The 12,958-nt window shown below is 47.8% G+C and overlaps 1 protein-coding gene across 1 annotated transcript in view; it reads left to right on the top strand.

Moving 5' to 3' along the window:
- LOC122389155 (delta(24)-sterol reductase-like) overlaps positions 1–7,462 on the top strand; it is a 30,131-nt gene extending 22,669 nt beyond the window's left edge. The window contains exons 6-9 of the mRNA XM_043380890.1: positions 5,089–5,229; positions 5,605–5,802; positions 6,435–6,613; positions 6,797–7,462. Of these exons, the coding sequence (XP_043236825.1) occupies positions 5,089–5,229; positions 5,605–5,802; positions 6,435–6,613; positions 6,797–6,950 (672 nt within the window). The 3' untranslated portion in view covers positions 6,951–7,462. The remainder of the gene's footprint in view (positions 1–5,088; positions 5,230–5,604; positions 5,803–6,434; positions 6,614–6,796) is intronic.
- The last annotated feature ends 5,496 nt before the right edge of the window (positions 7,463–12,958 follow it).

The following is a 12,958-nucleotide window of genomic DNA, read 5'->3' on the forward strand; positions in this document are numbered from 1 at the left end:
GTTCCGAGCTTTCAGAATTGGCATCTGAGGGCCGCGCGCGACTCCTGCGGGGCTTCGCAACGGCTCTGTTGGGGCTCACTCAACCTGCCTAGTCCTACTGCTAAAAAGACTGGCCCTGAGCCCTCAGGACTTCATCAGTCTCTGCCAGCCCCAGGACCCACACCGGCTCATGGGGTCCCGACCTCGAAATATGAAGGAATCAGCGCGGGACCATCAGGACGTAAAGCAATCTCGATCAGGACCAACGTAAGGCTGTGCCGGAGACTGCGTGAACCCTCTGATCTTCAGAAACCCACCCATGTATGTTTTCATGTAGAGGCTAGTTTAGGGCCCTCAGAGACCAGTACAGGGCCTGCAAACTACAAAGGCCAGTAGTTTGAGACCATCAGAGACCGAGTTGGGCTCTCAGAGGCTAATGTGGGTCCTTACTCATTACAGGCCAGCATGGGCCCTCAGAGGTCAGCGTGGGGCCCTAAAAGACCGGCATGAGCCGTCGTTGAACCCCAGAGGCCAGCAGAGGGCCCTCAAAGGCCAAGATGGGCCCTCCTCAGAGGCCAATGCAGACCCTTAGAGGCCGGCATCGGGTCTTCAGCAGCCAGTGCGGGGCCCTTATTGGCACCTAAAGGTTCGTCTTGGGACACCAGAGACAGAAATAAGGCCACCAGAGACCGGTGTGAGACCCTCAGACGCCGGTTGGGACCCCTGAGGCCGGTTAGGGGCCCTCATAGGCCAGATGTGGGGCCTCAGAGGTTGATGTAGGCTCTTAGCGGTCAACGTGGGCGCTTGACCGCCACTGAAGTTCCCTCAGAGGTCAGTGTAGGACGTTCAAAGACCGGTGTGGGAGCTATATTAATAGCTGGGCGTGGGTTTTTTTTAGCCTCGTGACGATCGAATAATTGCCAGGGCCCCATACACCTATATGGGGGCCCATTGGTTGTTTGAGGGGGGCAAATGATATGATGGCCCCCTTTATTGACCTTTGGGGGCATGGCCCTGATGCCCCCCCGGCCCCCCGCGACCGCCACTGTGTACACATTACACACATGCCTCTGAGATTACATACTAGCTCATGCAAACTCTATGCAGGCCCCGGAGGTCCCACGCTAATCCTTAACCCTCGCCGGACCTATTGGTTTTCTACATACGCGCCGGCCGAGGGGGGGGCGGGTACGACCCCCCCCTCGCCGTTTCGCCCCTGGTGGAGCTAGCGCGTCGCGGAAAAAACGAGCGTGTGCGCCGTTACGAGACGCAGAGATTGGTACCCGATTTTAACCCTCGCATGTGTGCGGCGTTTGCCAGCTTCTAATGTGTAGGGGGGGGGGTCGGTTGGACCCCCCCTTGCCGTTTGGCCCCTGATCGAGCTAGAGCTTCGCGGAAAAAACGAGCGTGTTGCCCGTGACGAGAGGAAGCCGATGATACCCAATTTTAAGGTCCTAGGTCATTGGTTGACCTTCCAGGTCAGGTCAATGACCCAAAGTCGGGAAAATCGGGACCTGTTAGAAAGTCGTAAAGTGTGGCTGCTAAGGGGTTTTTCGGGGTGCTGATCACGAATATCGTGTTAGTTTTGATCACAGATGATGTCTTGAAGCATTTAGACCAGGTCGGGTCAGGTCAGGTCAGGTCAACCAGTAGGCGTCGTGACGGGTATTCGTAGTACGTGTCAACCGCCTCTGACAGCTTCGTAACATGTTACGAAGTCACCAAAACTACTTCGTAAATGTTCAAATGGTTGCTAAATTCGAATTCAGCTCCAAAAACTAGCCTAGAAACATGTAAAACTCGAAAAAGTGACCCGAGGTCACCCGAGGTCACCAAAGGTCAATGACCTGACCTGACCTTCAGGTGACCTTGACACACACGGGAGTAACATCAAATCACATGTTTGAACGTTTGGAACCACGAAAAGCTTGCAAACACGAGGCTAGTGCGAGCCGACATACGCGAAATCGCGATTCCGGCCAAACATGGTCTCGGAAAACAGGTCACAGGTCAAAGGTCATTTGGGTCAGGGTCATGAAATTTTCAGGGTAGGTGTCAAATTGATCAATGCGAGGGTACTGAAAGTTTCGTCGCGATCGGCCGCTTTTTACGCGAGTTATTCGCGAAAAACCATGGGGGGGTCCATCCGACCCCCCCCCCTACACATGCGAGGGTTAACACGCGCAGTGGAAGGGGGGGGCGGATTTCGCCCACCCCTCCTGTTTTTCGCCAATAACTCGCGCCGCAAACATGATATTAATGTGAAATTTTGGCTACCTGTCCAGAATTGAACTGTGGATCTTCTCGTGCAAGAAATAAAAAAATCGGGTCACAACTTTTCTAGTAATAGCGGTGTAAAGTCAAACATCCTGCCGCCGCGGCGGCGCGGCGGCGCGGCGGCCGGCGCTAGCCGTTACGCGCCGCCTGAATTGTAGACTGTGCCGGGGCGGGACGGTTCCGTCTTTACATCGCGCTCCTTACCGCTGATTATATTCGATTCGCGTCAAATTCTGTGAGAAGACTAAGCAATGTACAGGCAATCTTATGGTCAAAGAATATTGAAAATCGGCCGGTAACAAATTGAGTTATGAGTGTGTAAACACAAAATTGTGATTGCCGCGTTTCCCGCGTCCGCCGATCCCGCTTCAGCCGGCGACATCTTACGCTTAGCAGGCTTCTAACTGCCATATTTATTGTTGGATTAACAAGAAATTCACCATACATACTCACAAATGTATGTTCTTTCGTATAGTGAAAGAAAAAAAGAAAATCGGCCGGTAACTTTTTGAGTTATCGGCGTGTAAACGCAAAAAAAGTCGCTAATATGGCAGATTTGACCACTTTTGACCTCATTTGACCTTGAAGATATTGACCTAGGGTCATGAAATTCACACACAACAGAGTTCCCCTGGGCCCTCACCTACCCTCCAAATTTCGTCTTTCTAGCTCCAGTGGGAGCTGAGATCTTAGGGGGGGCGACATCCGCCCCCCCTTCCACTGGGCGTAGTACTCGCAACCCTTCCACTGCGCGTGTTAAGGTCCTAGGTCAACCGGTGACCTCTGAGGTCAGGTCAAGTGCCCCAGGGTACGGTTCAGTTTTTGGTGAATAACTTCGCAAAAAACGGCCGCAGAGCGCCGATTTTGGCAGCATCGTGTTCGCCTCGCTCAGGCGCGTCGAATGATATACTTTTTGTCCGGGTCAGGTCAACTTGGGGTGTTGACCTCAGGTCAAGGTCAGGTCAGCACCCCCAGGTCACGAAGCTGGTCGAAAGAGGTCATGTCGCATATCATTCGATTCGGCAGGCCTTCCTGAGTCCATTGGTGCCTTTCCCGACTCGCTAGCTCAATTTGATCAAGAGTTATTGACGAAAAACTAATTTGACCTTGATGACGTCATAAATGACGTCACGCAAGGTCAACATTGCAAAAGTAACGCATCTATCCTATCAAGGAGTGCATCAAATCACGATTCTGTGTGCTTGAGATAGTTGGAGATCGTTCCCGGCGCCAGAATAGCAGTTTGAATTTTTCCCCATTGACTTATACCTAATGGTGAGGTCACGAAAATGACCTGACCTCATATGACCTTTAGGAAAAATCCGAGATATACAAGTTGTGGGACTCATAATGGATACTAGATCCTGCAAGTTTCATTTCCCTGTGACATCTCCTCTGGCAGTGAGGGCGTTGCGAAGTTGCGACATCTGAAGACCGTGCAGAGGTTCACTTATGACGTCATAGGTCAGTGACCTGACCTGACCCAAAAATGCGGTTGGTGTCAAAAGATCCGGCTTGGATCAAAGGTCAGGTATGCCAAGTTTCAGCTCTCTATCGCCAGCGTGTTCGGAGCTATCGCGAAAAAACCCTATGGGGGGGGGCGGCACCCGCCCCCCCCTCGGCCGGCGAGGGTTAAGAAACCAAGCCGGCATACGGCGTCACCACCGGGCTTCTGAGGTGCACAGCACCAACCCATGAGGTCTTACTTTAGTGTCTTGGAGCCAATCTCCTTTAGCAGGGCCCACCCGCCACTGCCGAAGAGGGTCTCAACTCTCATGCCAGCCATTGCTGAATGCTGGGCCTACGAGAGCCTCAAGTAAACCCACGCTGATATTCCATATAAGATCCGGCCATACTCGTGAACCGGTGCCAGCGAGGCTGACCGCCAAATTGACAGAATGCGAAACTGAGCCCACTCATGAGTGAAATTTACGTCCTTTGATCGCGCAAGAAAGAAAATGAAACATACGAAAAGCTTTTCTAGGACTTTTGTTCGATCTGAAAGGTGGGGCCAAAAGATAGTATGGCCCCACCTTTCAGCACCAAAGGGGGGCCATGGCCCCCGTGCCCCCCCCCCCCCTGCGACCGCCAGTGCTTTACGCAGTTCTAGCAGGTCCCGATTTTCCCGTCTTTTGGAATATTGACCTGACCTGGAAGGTCAACCAATGAAGTAGGACCTTAAAATTGGGTATCATCGGCTTCCTCTCGTCACGGGCAACACCCTCGTTTTTTTCCGCGAAGCTCTAGCTCGATCAGGGGCCGAGCGGCAGGGGGTCTGACCGACCCCCTCCCCCTCCCCCTACACATTAGAAGCTGGAAAACGCTGCACACATTCGAGGGCTAATATTGTCAATATTGACTACCGCAAAAAGTAAAAGCGGCCAACTTAGCCATTTTCGAAGATATCGGGCTAAAATTTTTGACAGTGGGTCATCGGTTCGGTATGTGTTCAATCACATGCTCCATTTCCTTTTTTTCAGCACAAATGTAAGTTTTGAAGACCATCACTGATCACAGTAGCAAATGTTTCGAAAGATGGATAGTAGGCAACATATCCTGAATTTGCCGTGCTGCATGGGAAGTAGTGTTGATGAAAAAGGGGTTTTTGGTTCAGATTATTGTGGGTGCAGAATACTTGATACTTACGTATTGCACTGGATAAATATTGTGGGTGCAGCTGCACCCTTGCACCCATGGTTCCTACGCTTATGGCAAAAAGCATACAGATGATATTGTCATGAGATAAGGGCATATGTTGTCGGTCAGCGCTCAGGTGGCGGTGACTCAACGGGGTCCACTCAGCAGGGTCTCATTGACGCCATCTGTCGCCAGGTGAACACGATCGGCCTGTGGCACAAGCCCTGGTTCTTCAAGCACGTGCAGACGTTCCTAGAGCGCGGTGAGGACTACGAGTATATCCCGCTGAGGGACTACTACCATCGGCACACGCGCGCCATCTTCTGGGAGATACAGGTGCGACGGAGCATCCCGGCGGCAGCGAAACCGCACTTTACTGGCTCAGAAGTCAGAATGTGAGGTCACCTGATGATATAAATTGGTGCTGATAATTTCATTTTTTGTAGACAAAACTATTGCTCTACCTTGATCACATTTACTTGAGTTGCGCTTCTCCTTAATTCACTCATTAGACATGTAGTTTGTACGTTCATGAATTTATTTGATATCGCCTTTCTCACCGCATTTACCAGCTGAGTTAGATCCCGTGTCCGCTGTGGCTCCCCAGCCGGGTATATGCCGCTTCGGCTTCCCGATCTATGCCTGTTTTCCGCTGTGGCTCCGTGAATCGTGTCCTCCGCCGTCACCAAGTCTGTCTCCGACCACACGCAGGACATTATCCCGTTCGGGAACAACCCCGTGTTCCGCTGGCTCTGCGGCTGGATGGTGCCGCCCAAGGTCTCCCTCCTGAAGCTCACCCAAGGACAGACTATCAAGGAGCTGTACGAGAAGAACCACTTCATCCAGGACATGCTGGTGCCGCTCGATCAGCTGGACAGCTCGCTGGACGTCTTCCACAGGGAGGTGGAGGTGAGAGGAAACCCGGTCTCAAACCGGACTTCGGAGCTGTGTGACGGGTTTGGCCCAGGATCGTTTAAAGCACTATGAGCTGTAGAGAACATACCTGGTTCATTCACATTTCACCGTTATGGGGCGTCACATGTGTATATTTTGACACAGCTCGGCCTAATCTGTAGCACGAATATAAAACTCTAGTCTGTAATGCACCCCATGATACCAGCTGACGCCCCCTTCACGGCTCAGCTCGCAGCGTCCTCTATGGCGCATTGTATTTACAGCGCTCTCCGTGGTCCCATTCACAGCGCTCTCTGTGGTGCCCTGGACATCGCTCTCCTTGGTCCCTTTCGCAGCGCCCTCTGGGCCACACTGCCCGCGGCTTCTGGGGTACCCTGCACAGCGCCCTCTGGGGTACCCTGCCCGCGGCCTCTGGGGTACCCTGCCCGCGGCCTCTGGGGTACCCTGCCCGCGGCCTCTGGGGTACCCTGCCCGCGGCCTCTGGGGTACCCTGCACAGCGCCCTCTGGGGCAAGCGCCCTCTGGGGTGCCTTGCCCAGCACCCTCTGTGGTACCCTTCAGAGCGCCCTCTGTGGCAGGCGTGGGGCGTGTGCTGCTTTCATAACAATTCGTCCATCTGTCCGGCAGATCTACCCGCTCTGGCTGTGTCCGTTCGTGTTGCCGGCCGACCCGGGCTTCCTCCAGCCAGCCTCCGGGAAGGAGCAGATGTACATCGACATCGGCGCCTACGGCGTGCCGCGCACCGTCAACTTCGACGCCGTCAAGACCGGCCGCCGCATCGAGAAGTTCGTCATCTCTGTCGGCGGGTAAGTAGGCTGGGGTGGAATATCGGCTCGGTGCCTGCTGCTTATGATATTGTAATGTAGACAGATAGACGTCTTGTGTTCCTCATTCTGTCCACACCAACGATACTCATGAACTGTATGCGTTGGTCGGTCTGTGTGACCGTTGTGAATTGACGACGGCTGATGGTGCGGTTCGCCCCCCAGGTTCCAGATGATGTACGCCGACTCGTTCATGACTCGGGAGGAGTACCGCACCATGTTCGACCACAGTCTCTACGACAAGGTGCGCCGCCGGTTCGACTGTCTGATCGCCTTCCCGGAGGTTTACGACAAGGTGAACCGGTCGGCCCGCGACTGACCGGCCACCGGCTGACAGAGAGGGTCTCCGACCTCACACTCCGGCCAGCGGCAGCGCACCACACCCCGAGGACGGACGCTCACCGCACGCTCAACGTCCTTCTGCCCCGCACAGCCGCCAGCTCACACGTGTGTTTTGTGGCGCGTCATGTAGCTGCGTGTGTGATTTCGCGCGCGTTACGAGGCCGCACGTGCCATGTCCAGCGCGGCATGTGACAACACATGTGATGTCTCACGTTATGTAACCGTGCGTGTGATATTGGTCAGTGTTTGCTGGTTAAATGGGCATCCAGCTCTAAGCGTGATGATACTGGATGCTCGATCCAGATAAAGCAGAAGGTTGAAGTAAAAAGAGCGTAAGCTGTAAATATTTTTACAACTGTCCGGAATGTACTTTTCGATTCAGCCTCACTGATACTAATCGAATCCTATGTGGGGCACAACTCTGTATTGCATGTGACAAAATAATCGTACAACTGCACTTTTCTTAGGATAATAAAGGGATGTCACTTGTTTATGATATTCATAGACCCCGTTTCCATGGGCATCACTGATCCGGATCAGCAAATTTAAATCGTATTATATTTCTCGAACTCTTCGTTACATGATATCAATCGATATGGATTAGGCTTATATAATCAGTTAATCCCTTATTTTCATTTTCATATATTGACTAACTATACTGGATTAGCTAATCCATTTTTACTGATCCGGATCAGTGAGCCCATGGAAACGTGGTCATAGACATCACGATTCACATCACCAATCTACGAGTAATTCCTATATAGATGCGTAAATCACTCAGCAGATTTTCTGGGCCTTTATAATTTGCACTCTATTAATTCAATATGACTAGGGTAGTGCTATGGATCGGACTTGGCACATTATTGTCTTGATCTGAACGTTGTTTTGTTTTCTTATTATTCTACCATGGCTGTCTTTGCCTGATTCCCTGTTGAGATAAAGGCATAAATAAATCTTAAATAAAGTTTCTTCTGACTAAGACCACGGGCATTTTATCTGCGAAGATTTTGCACCCGACTTGTTGGTAACCTCATGGTAACCTGAGAAGCTGCTTATGTAGCGAATAGCGATATCATTTGCTTATCTACCTTCAGGCAATTTAGTGGTCCACCGTCGAAGAGAATCACATACCATCTGGCGCCTATCGGTTTGAGTAACAACTATGTTCGCCATGCGGGGCCGGGCGGGAAAGTTTCGCTGATCGGTCCCCGACAAATATTGCGATGCTTTCCGAGCGCATGCATACCTACATTACCTTCGAACTTTCGATTGCATTTGACCTCTTCTGATAATGAACCTATGAACCCTGAACTTATAATGAGCCTTCTTGATGACGTCATGGCGAATGTCGGCGGAAGAGACGCATATTTCAAACGGCTTAAAAAATGGAGGGTATAAATAATTTGCCATTGTGAAGTATTATAGATGAAGACAAATCATGGGCACGGAAGTGTAGCACGTGAAGAGATACAAAACACAATGCACAATACCTTTGGTGAACCAAGTTCATATAATTGGTCAGGTTATAACCTGACCAAATTAAAGTGACCATCTCACCTTAACCCTATTAGTGGCAGGCTCCTGGCTACCCCATATTAGTGGCAGGGGGGGGGGGGCTGTTTACGACCCCCCTTGATATCTCGAGATCTAACGAGCCGATTTTCAAAATTCAAACGGCATTCGATTTGGCTCAACGAGATCTACATTTCTAAAAAAAAAAAATGTCAATAGGGGGGTAGAGGGGGTAAAAAAGGGCAAATTGCAGATACATTTTAGACTGTTTATCACGGCCAGGTTTCTGAACCAATCATAACGCAACTTTTGCCGATCGATAGAGAATGAACCAGGAATTCACATGGATCCTAAAAATATGCATTTTCAAAAATCATAGGCGGATACAGATCATTGAGATTGGGGGTACACAAAAAGTATAGTAAATAAGGTTTTTGTTGGTACTGTTTCTAAAAAGGGTGGCAATGGTCTTGTTATGTTACAATTTTCTTATGAGAGAACGACTAAAATTGTATTGGTCATGCATAAGCGGTGTCAGGGCACCTATGTTGGGAGGTAAAAAATAACCCCCCTTTTTGGACGCCTGGATCCGCCTATTATAGCAAAAACGTGTCAAAAGAGGATGCACAATAACTTTGTATATGTTATCACATGATACCTTTCATTCACTGTTCGTAAAACTGGTGCAGCATCGTGATCTTCGCCCAAATGACTCGCTTCACGAATAGGACCCCCCAATTCCCAGTGCTCTGGAGCCGCCCCTGGTAAAGTTATGAACTTGAAATTTTCAGGGAATGTGCCCAATTTAGTTTTAGGAAAAGTCAGAAAATTTCAGCATCGTAGCTTCAGCGGTTTCGGAGATATTCCCGAAAAACCTGAGGGGTGGATAAAAACAACCCCCCTGCCACTAATATGGTTAACATTAGTTTTGAGTAGGGATAGCCAACTTGGGTCCTTGGCTTGCAATTACCGATTTGGGCACTCACGACATCGAGAAATGCTGTAATTCCGAGATACTCAATTTCAAAGTCTACAGTATTCGGCTTCTAAGGGCTGATGCATTTGAATGCCCCCTTATAATTTGTGACGTCAGCGCAAATCTAAGGATTTTAAATCCTATACTAAATCCTAAATCCTATTCAAATCGTAAATCCTATTTAGGGATGCCAAATCATTGCTTCCAAATGACGTCAGAGGAACAGTGGATGTCCCAAAAAGTAAGCAAAAGTCAATCTTGAAAACCAGTGAATATTTTTGTTGAAATTTGCGTAGATATTTGTTGTTTGCTCTTTCTAAACCGAGTGACATTACTTTTATGCCAATTCTTAACTTTTTTGAAGGTGGGAGGCTCCCTTTAACGCGCAATCTTTATTAACTCGCGCCCCACTGGGGTCTGCGTGTAACACGTGTCACGTCCTACGAGCATACGCCTTCTGCACAAATCTCTTATACTGCCATTTCCGAAGCACTTGAAACCAACGAGCGACTGTATCAATGCGGCTAATCTCAGGCATTTGTTGCGAGCTGTGCTGGTCGGTGAAAGAAGCTGGCCGTCTTGCCCTACCCATGTGACCGTCTTACCCCATGGGGTGGGGTAAGACGGGTTTTTGCAAGGTTTTGCCAAAATAGCTGCAGTTTATTTGTTGAATCAGGTCTAAGTATCATCTTCTGGCAAATGGAAGTAAATTGTCTAAAAAGGGTTTTCACTCAGTTTCCCGTTTCTATGATATTTCTAACCGGCCGAAAAATGGCTCCAAAGTTAAGGTGCCCGTCTTACCCCACTTTCCCTTACGAATATGTCATTCAAAAGAGAATTGTTGAAAGTCTTTTATGGTACGTCGGTTTTTATTGTATACAGCACGAACTATGAGCCACGTGCAAACATTTCGTGCCCAAAAAAGATTATTTTTACAAAGCTAGCAAACCCATGACGATGTGGGCTTTTAATGATTTTTTTTTTACTGGAAAAGTCTTTTTACGAGCATGGGAGATTTATATCGATCAAACCAGTGGCAGCCTTTTGCTCGTCTGTGAACTGATTCATAACGCCGAATGACGCCGGATGAAGAGATCAAGTTTGTCAACTTAAAAAAATAATCTTTTTTAGGCACGAGATGTTTGCACGTGGCATGGTCGTAATTCGTGCCGGACAATAAAAACCGACGTATCTTAAAAAAAACTTTCAACAATTCTCTTTTGAATGACATTTTAATTATTTTTCTAGCATAATTACTTTTCAAAATAAAACGATTTTTATCGTCTTGTTTTTTTTAGACACCCTGTATATTGCTGTAAAATATCAAAAACGTACTGAAAAATGGATTCGAAAAACCTAAAATTGTCAAATTTTAACTATAATTCGTATAACCCAGCATTTTTTGAAGATATTGGGCTAAAACTTTCTACAGTAGTTAATCGTTGAATGTTCTATCACATATATTCGGATTTTTCAAAAAGTCAGAAGTTAAAAAAATAGTAAAATATATTTTTCTTAAATGTATGCGCATGCTTTCCCAAATTTTCAAAATTTTGAAAATCCGAGATAGCAGTTTGATAGCCAGGTATACCTATAATCAGTCCATTCATGCATAAATAAATTGGATATGGCCTAAAAACTTAGCTCATTTGAAAGCGATTACCGTAGTTCAATGTTTTGCATCAAAATCGGCAGGCCGATCAATGGTAGCTAGAATGTTGTGATTTAACCCGCGCGGGGCTGGGGTCTCCAGCCTAACGCGCGGGGCTGGGGGGGGGGGTAAATTTTACCCCCCTGTTATATCTCCCGAACTAATGGTCCGATTTGGAAAATTCAAACGCCAATCGAAAGCTCTCATCACGAACAACTAAAAACATGCACTTTAAAGTATATAAAGTTTGAGGTCAAGGTCAAGGTCAGGTCAAGGGTACAAATTGCTAGTTTCTACAGTATCGGCCTTGCACCGTAGTTGCCGAAGAATGGAGTCATGGACTGAGATTGATCGCCCAAAACGTGTTCTTAGGCTACCAAGACAATATTCGTTGCATACAATATCATTCAAAGGTCAAGGTCAAGGTCAGGTCAGGTCAGGTCAGGTCACCAAAAAACAAAATATAGTAAAGGGTGTGTGCGACACATGTTTTATGGGTCATTTTACTCATAGAATTCAATAGACACACTCAATAAGTGATATGGTCCACCTCTGGATGAATTTCAGGTCGAGGTCAGGTCAAGGTCAGGTCAAGTGAGGTCAAATTTTGAAGTTGGTTGTTAAGGCCTAAAAAGGTGTCTGTCTGATGCAGTTTTTCACGGCGAATCGAATGGTGTTATTTTCGTTTCCGTTCGAGGTCTAGAACTTCCAAAAAAATCATTTTTCAAAATTTTTGTGTGTCGTGACGTCATAAAATTTTGAATAACTCCCACATTTTTGAACCGATTCTTCTAAAAATTGGTATGTAGGTACACATAGACCACTTCTCTGACATATATTCTGGTTTTTTCGATACACTCAAAATTTTGGATTTTATAATCATTTTTCCAAAAAAGTCAGTTTTTTTAAGAAAAAAATTTGGGCCAAAATCCAAAATTTTCAAAAAAAACCGAGATAGCCATTTGATAGACAAAGTAAAATTACGTATAACCTTTTTGTTACGTCTTGATTCCTTTAAAAATGAAGATGCTAGCGACGTTTGAAATTTTGCCGTTTTTGAGGCTAAAATGGCGAACATGACGTCACTAAAACGTCAATTTCTCAAAAAATTTCCGACGGATTTCTCTCAAATTTTCAGGGAACGTGTCAAATTGATGTAAGAAAGGTACTGAAAGTTTGGCGGTGCTGCGCGCCGCCGTTTTTGAGATATTGCAAAAATTCGCGAGGGGGGGGGGGTAAAATTTACCCCCCCCCCCCAGCCCCGCGCGGGTTAAACACAAGGTGTCCATGGTGTGTCAAAAGCGGAAATAGCCGCCCGGCTTTAGTTCGCCAGCCTTGTCAATAGATGGCAGTACCACAATATGGGCAGCGGGTCGTGCAATTGACGTCAAATTTTCGTTATCTGCTATAAATTGAAAGCGGATCTTTTCATGCAAGAATCAAGTAAATCGGTCCACAACTTTTCTAGCAACAGAGATATGAAGTCAAACACCCTGCCAGAGCGGCGGCGCGGCGGCCGGCGGCAGCCGTTACGCGCCGCCTGGGAGACTGGCGGCGCTGAACGGTTCCGAATTGGCACTGCACTAAAACCTGTTAACTGCTTGGAATAGTTATTATAGCAAAATTTTCATTCAAGTGAGGAATAACCAAGGGCAGGAAGTATGTATGCTTGTGTGCGTACTATGTAAGCCACGAAACTGCATTAGCAGATACTCGCTAATATTAGATCCAGCCAAGTCCAAACGCATTCCAGGTGATGTGTTTCTGATGGGTCAACAATATTTATCGTTCGAGGGCGGATACAGTTTTAACAATACAAAAAATATTTTTGCACAGCTCTATTCCT

This window comes from Amphibalanus amphitrite, unplaced genomic scaffold (genome assembly GCF_019059575.1).
Source record: "Amphibalanus amphitrite isolate SeventyFive unplaced genomic scaffold, NRLGWU_Aamphi_draft 000345F_arrow, whole genome shotgun sequence".
Lineage (NCBI taxonomy): Eukaryota > Metazoa > Arthropoda > Thecostraca > Balanomorpha > Balanidae > Amphibalanus > Amphibalanus amphitrite.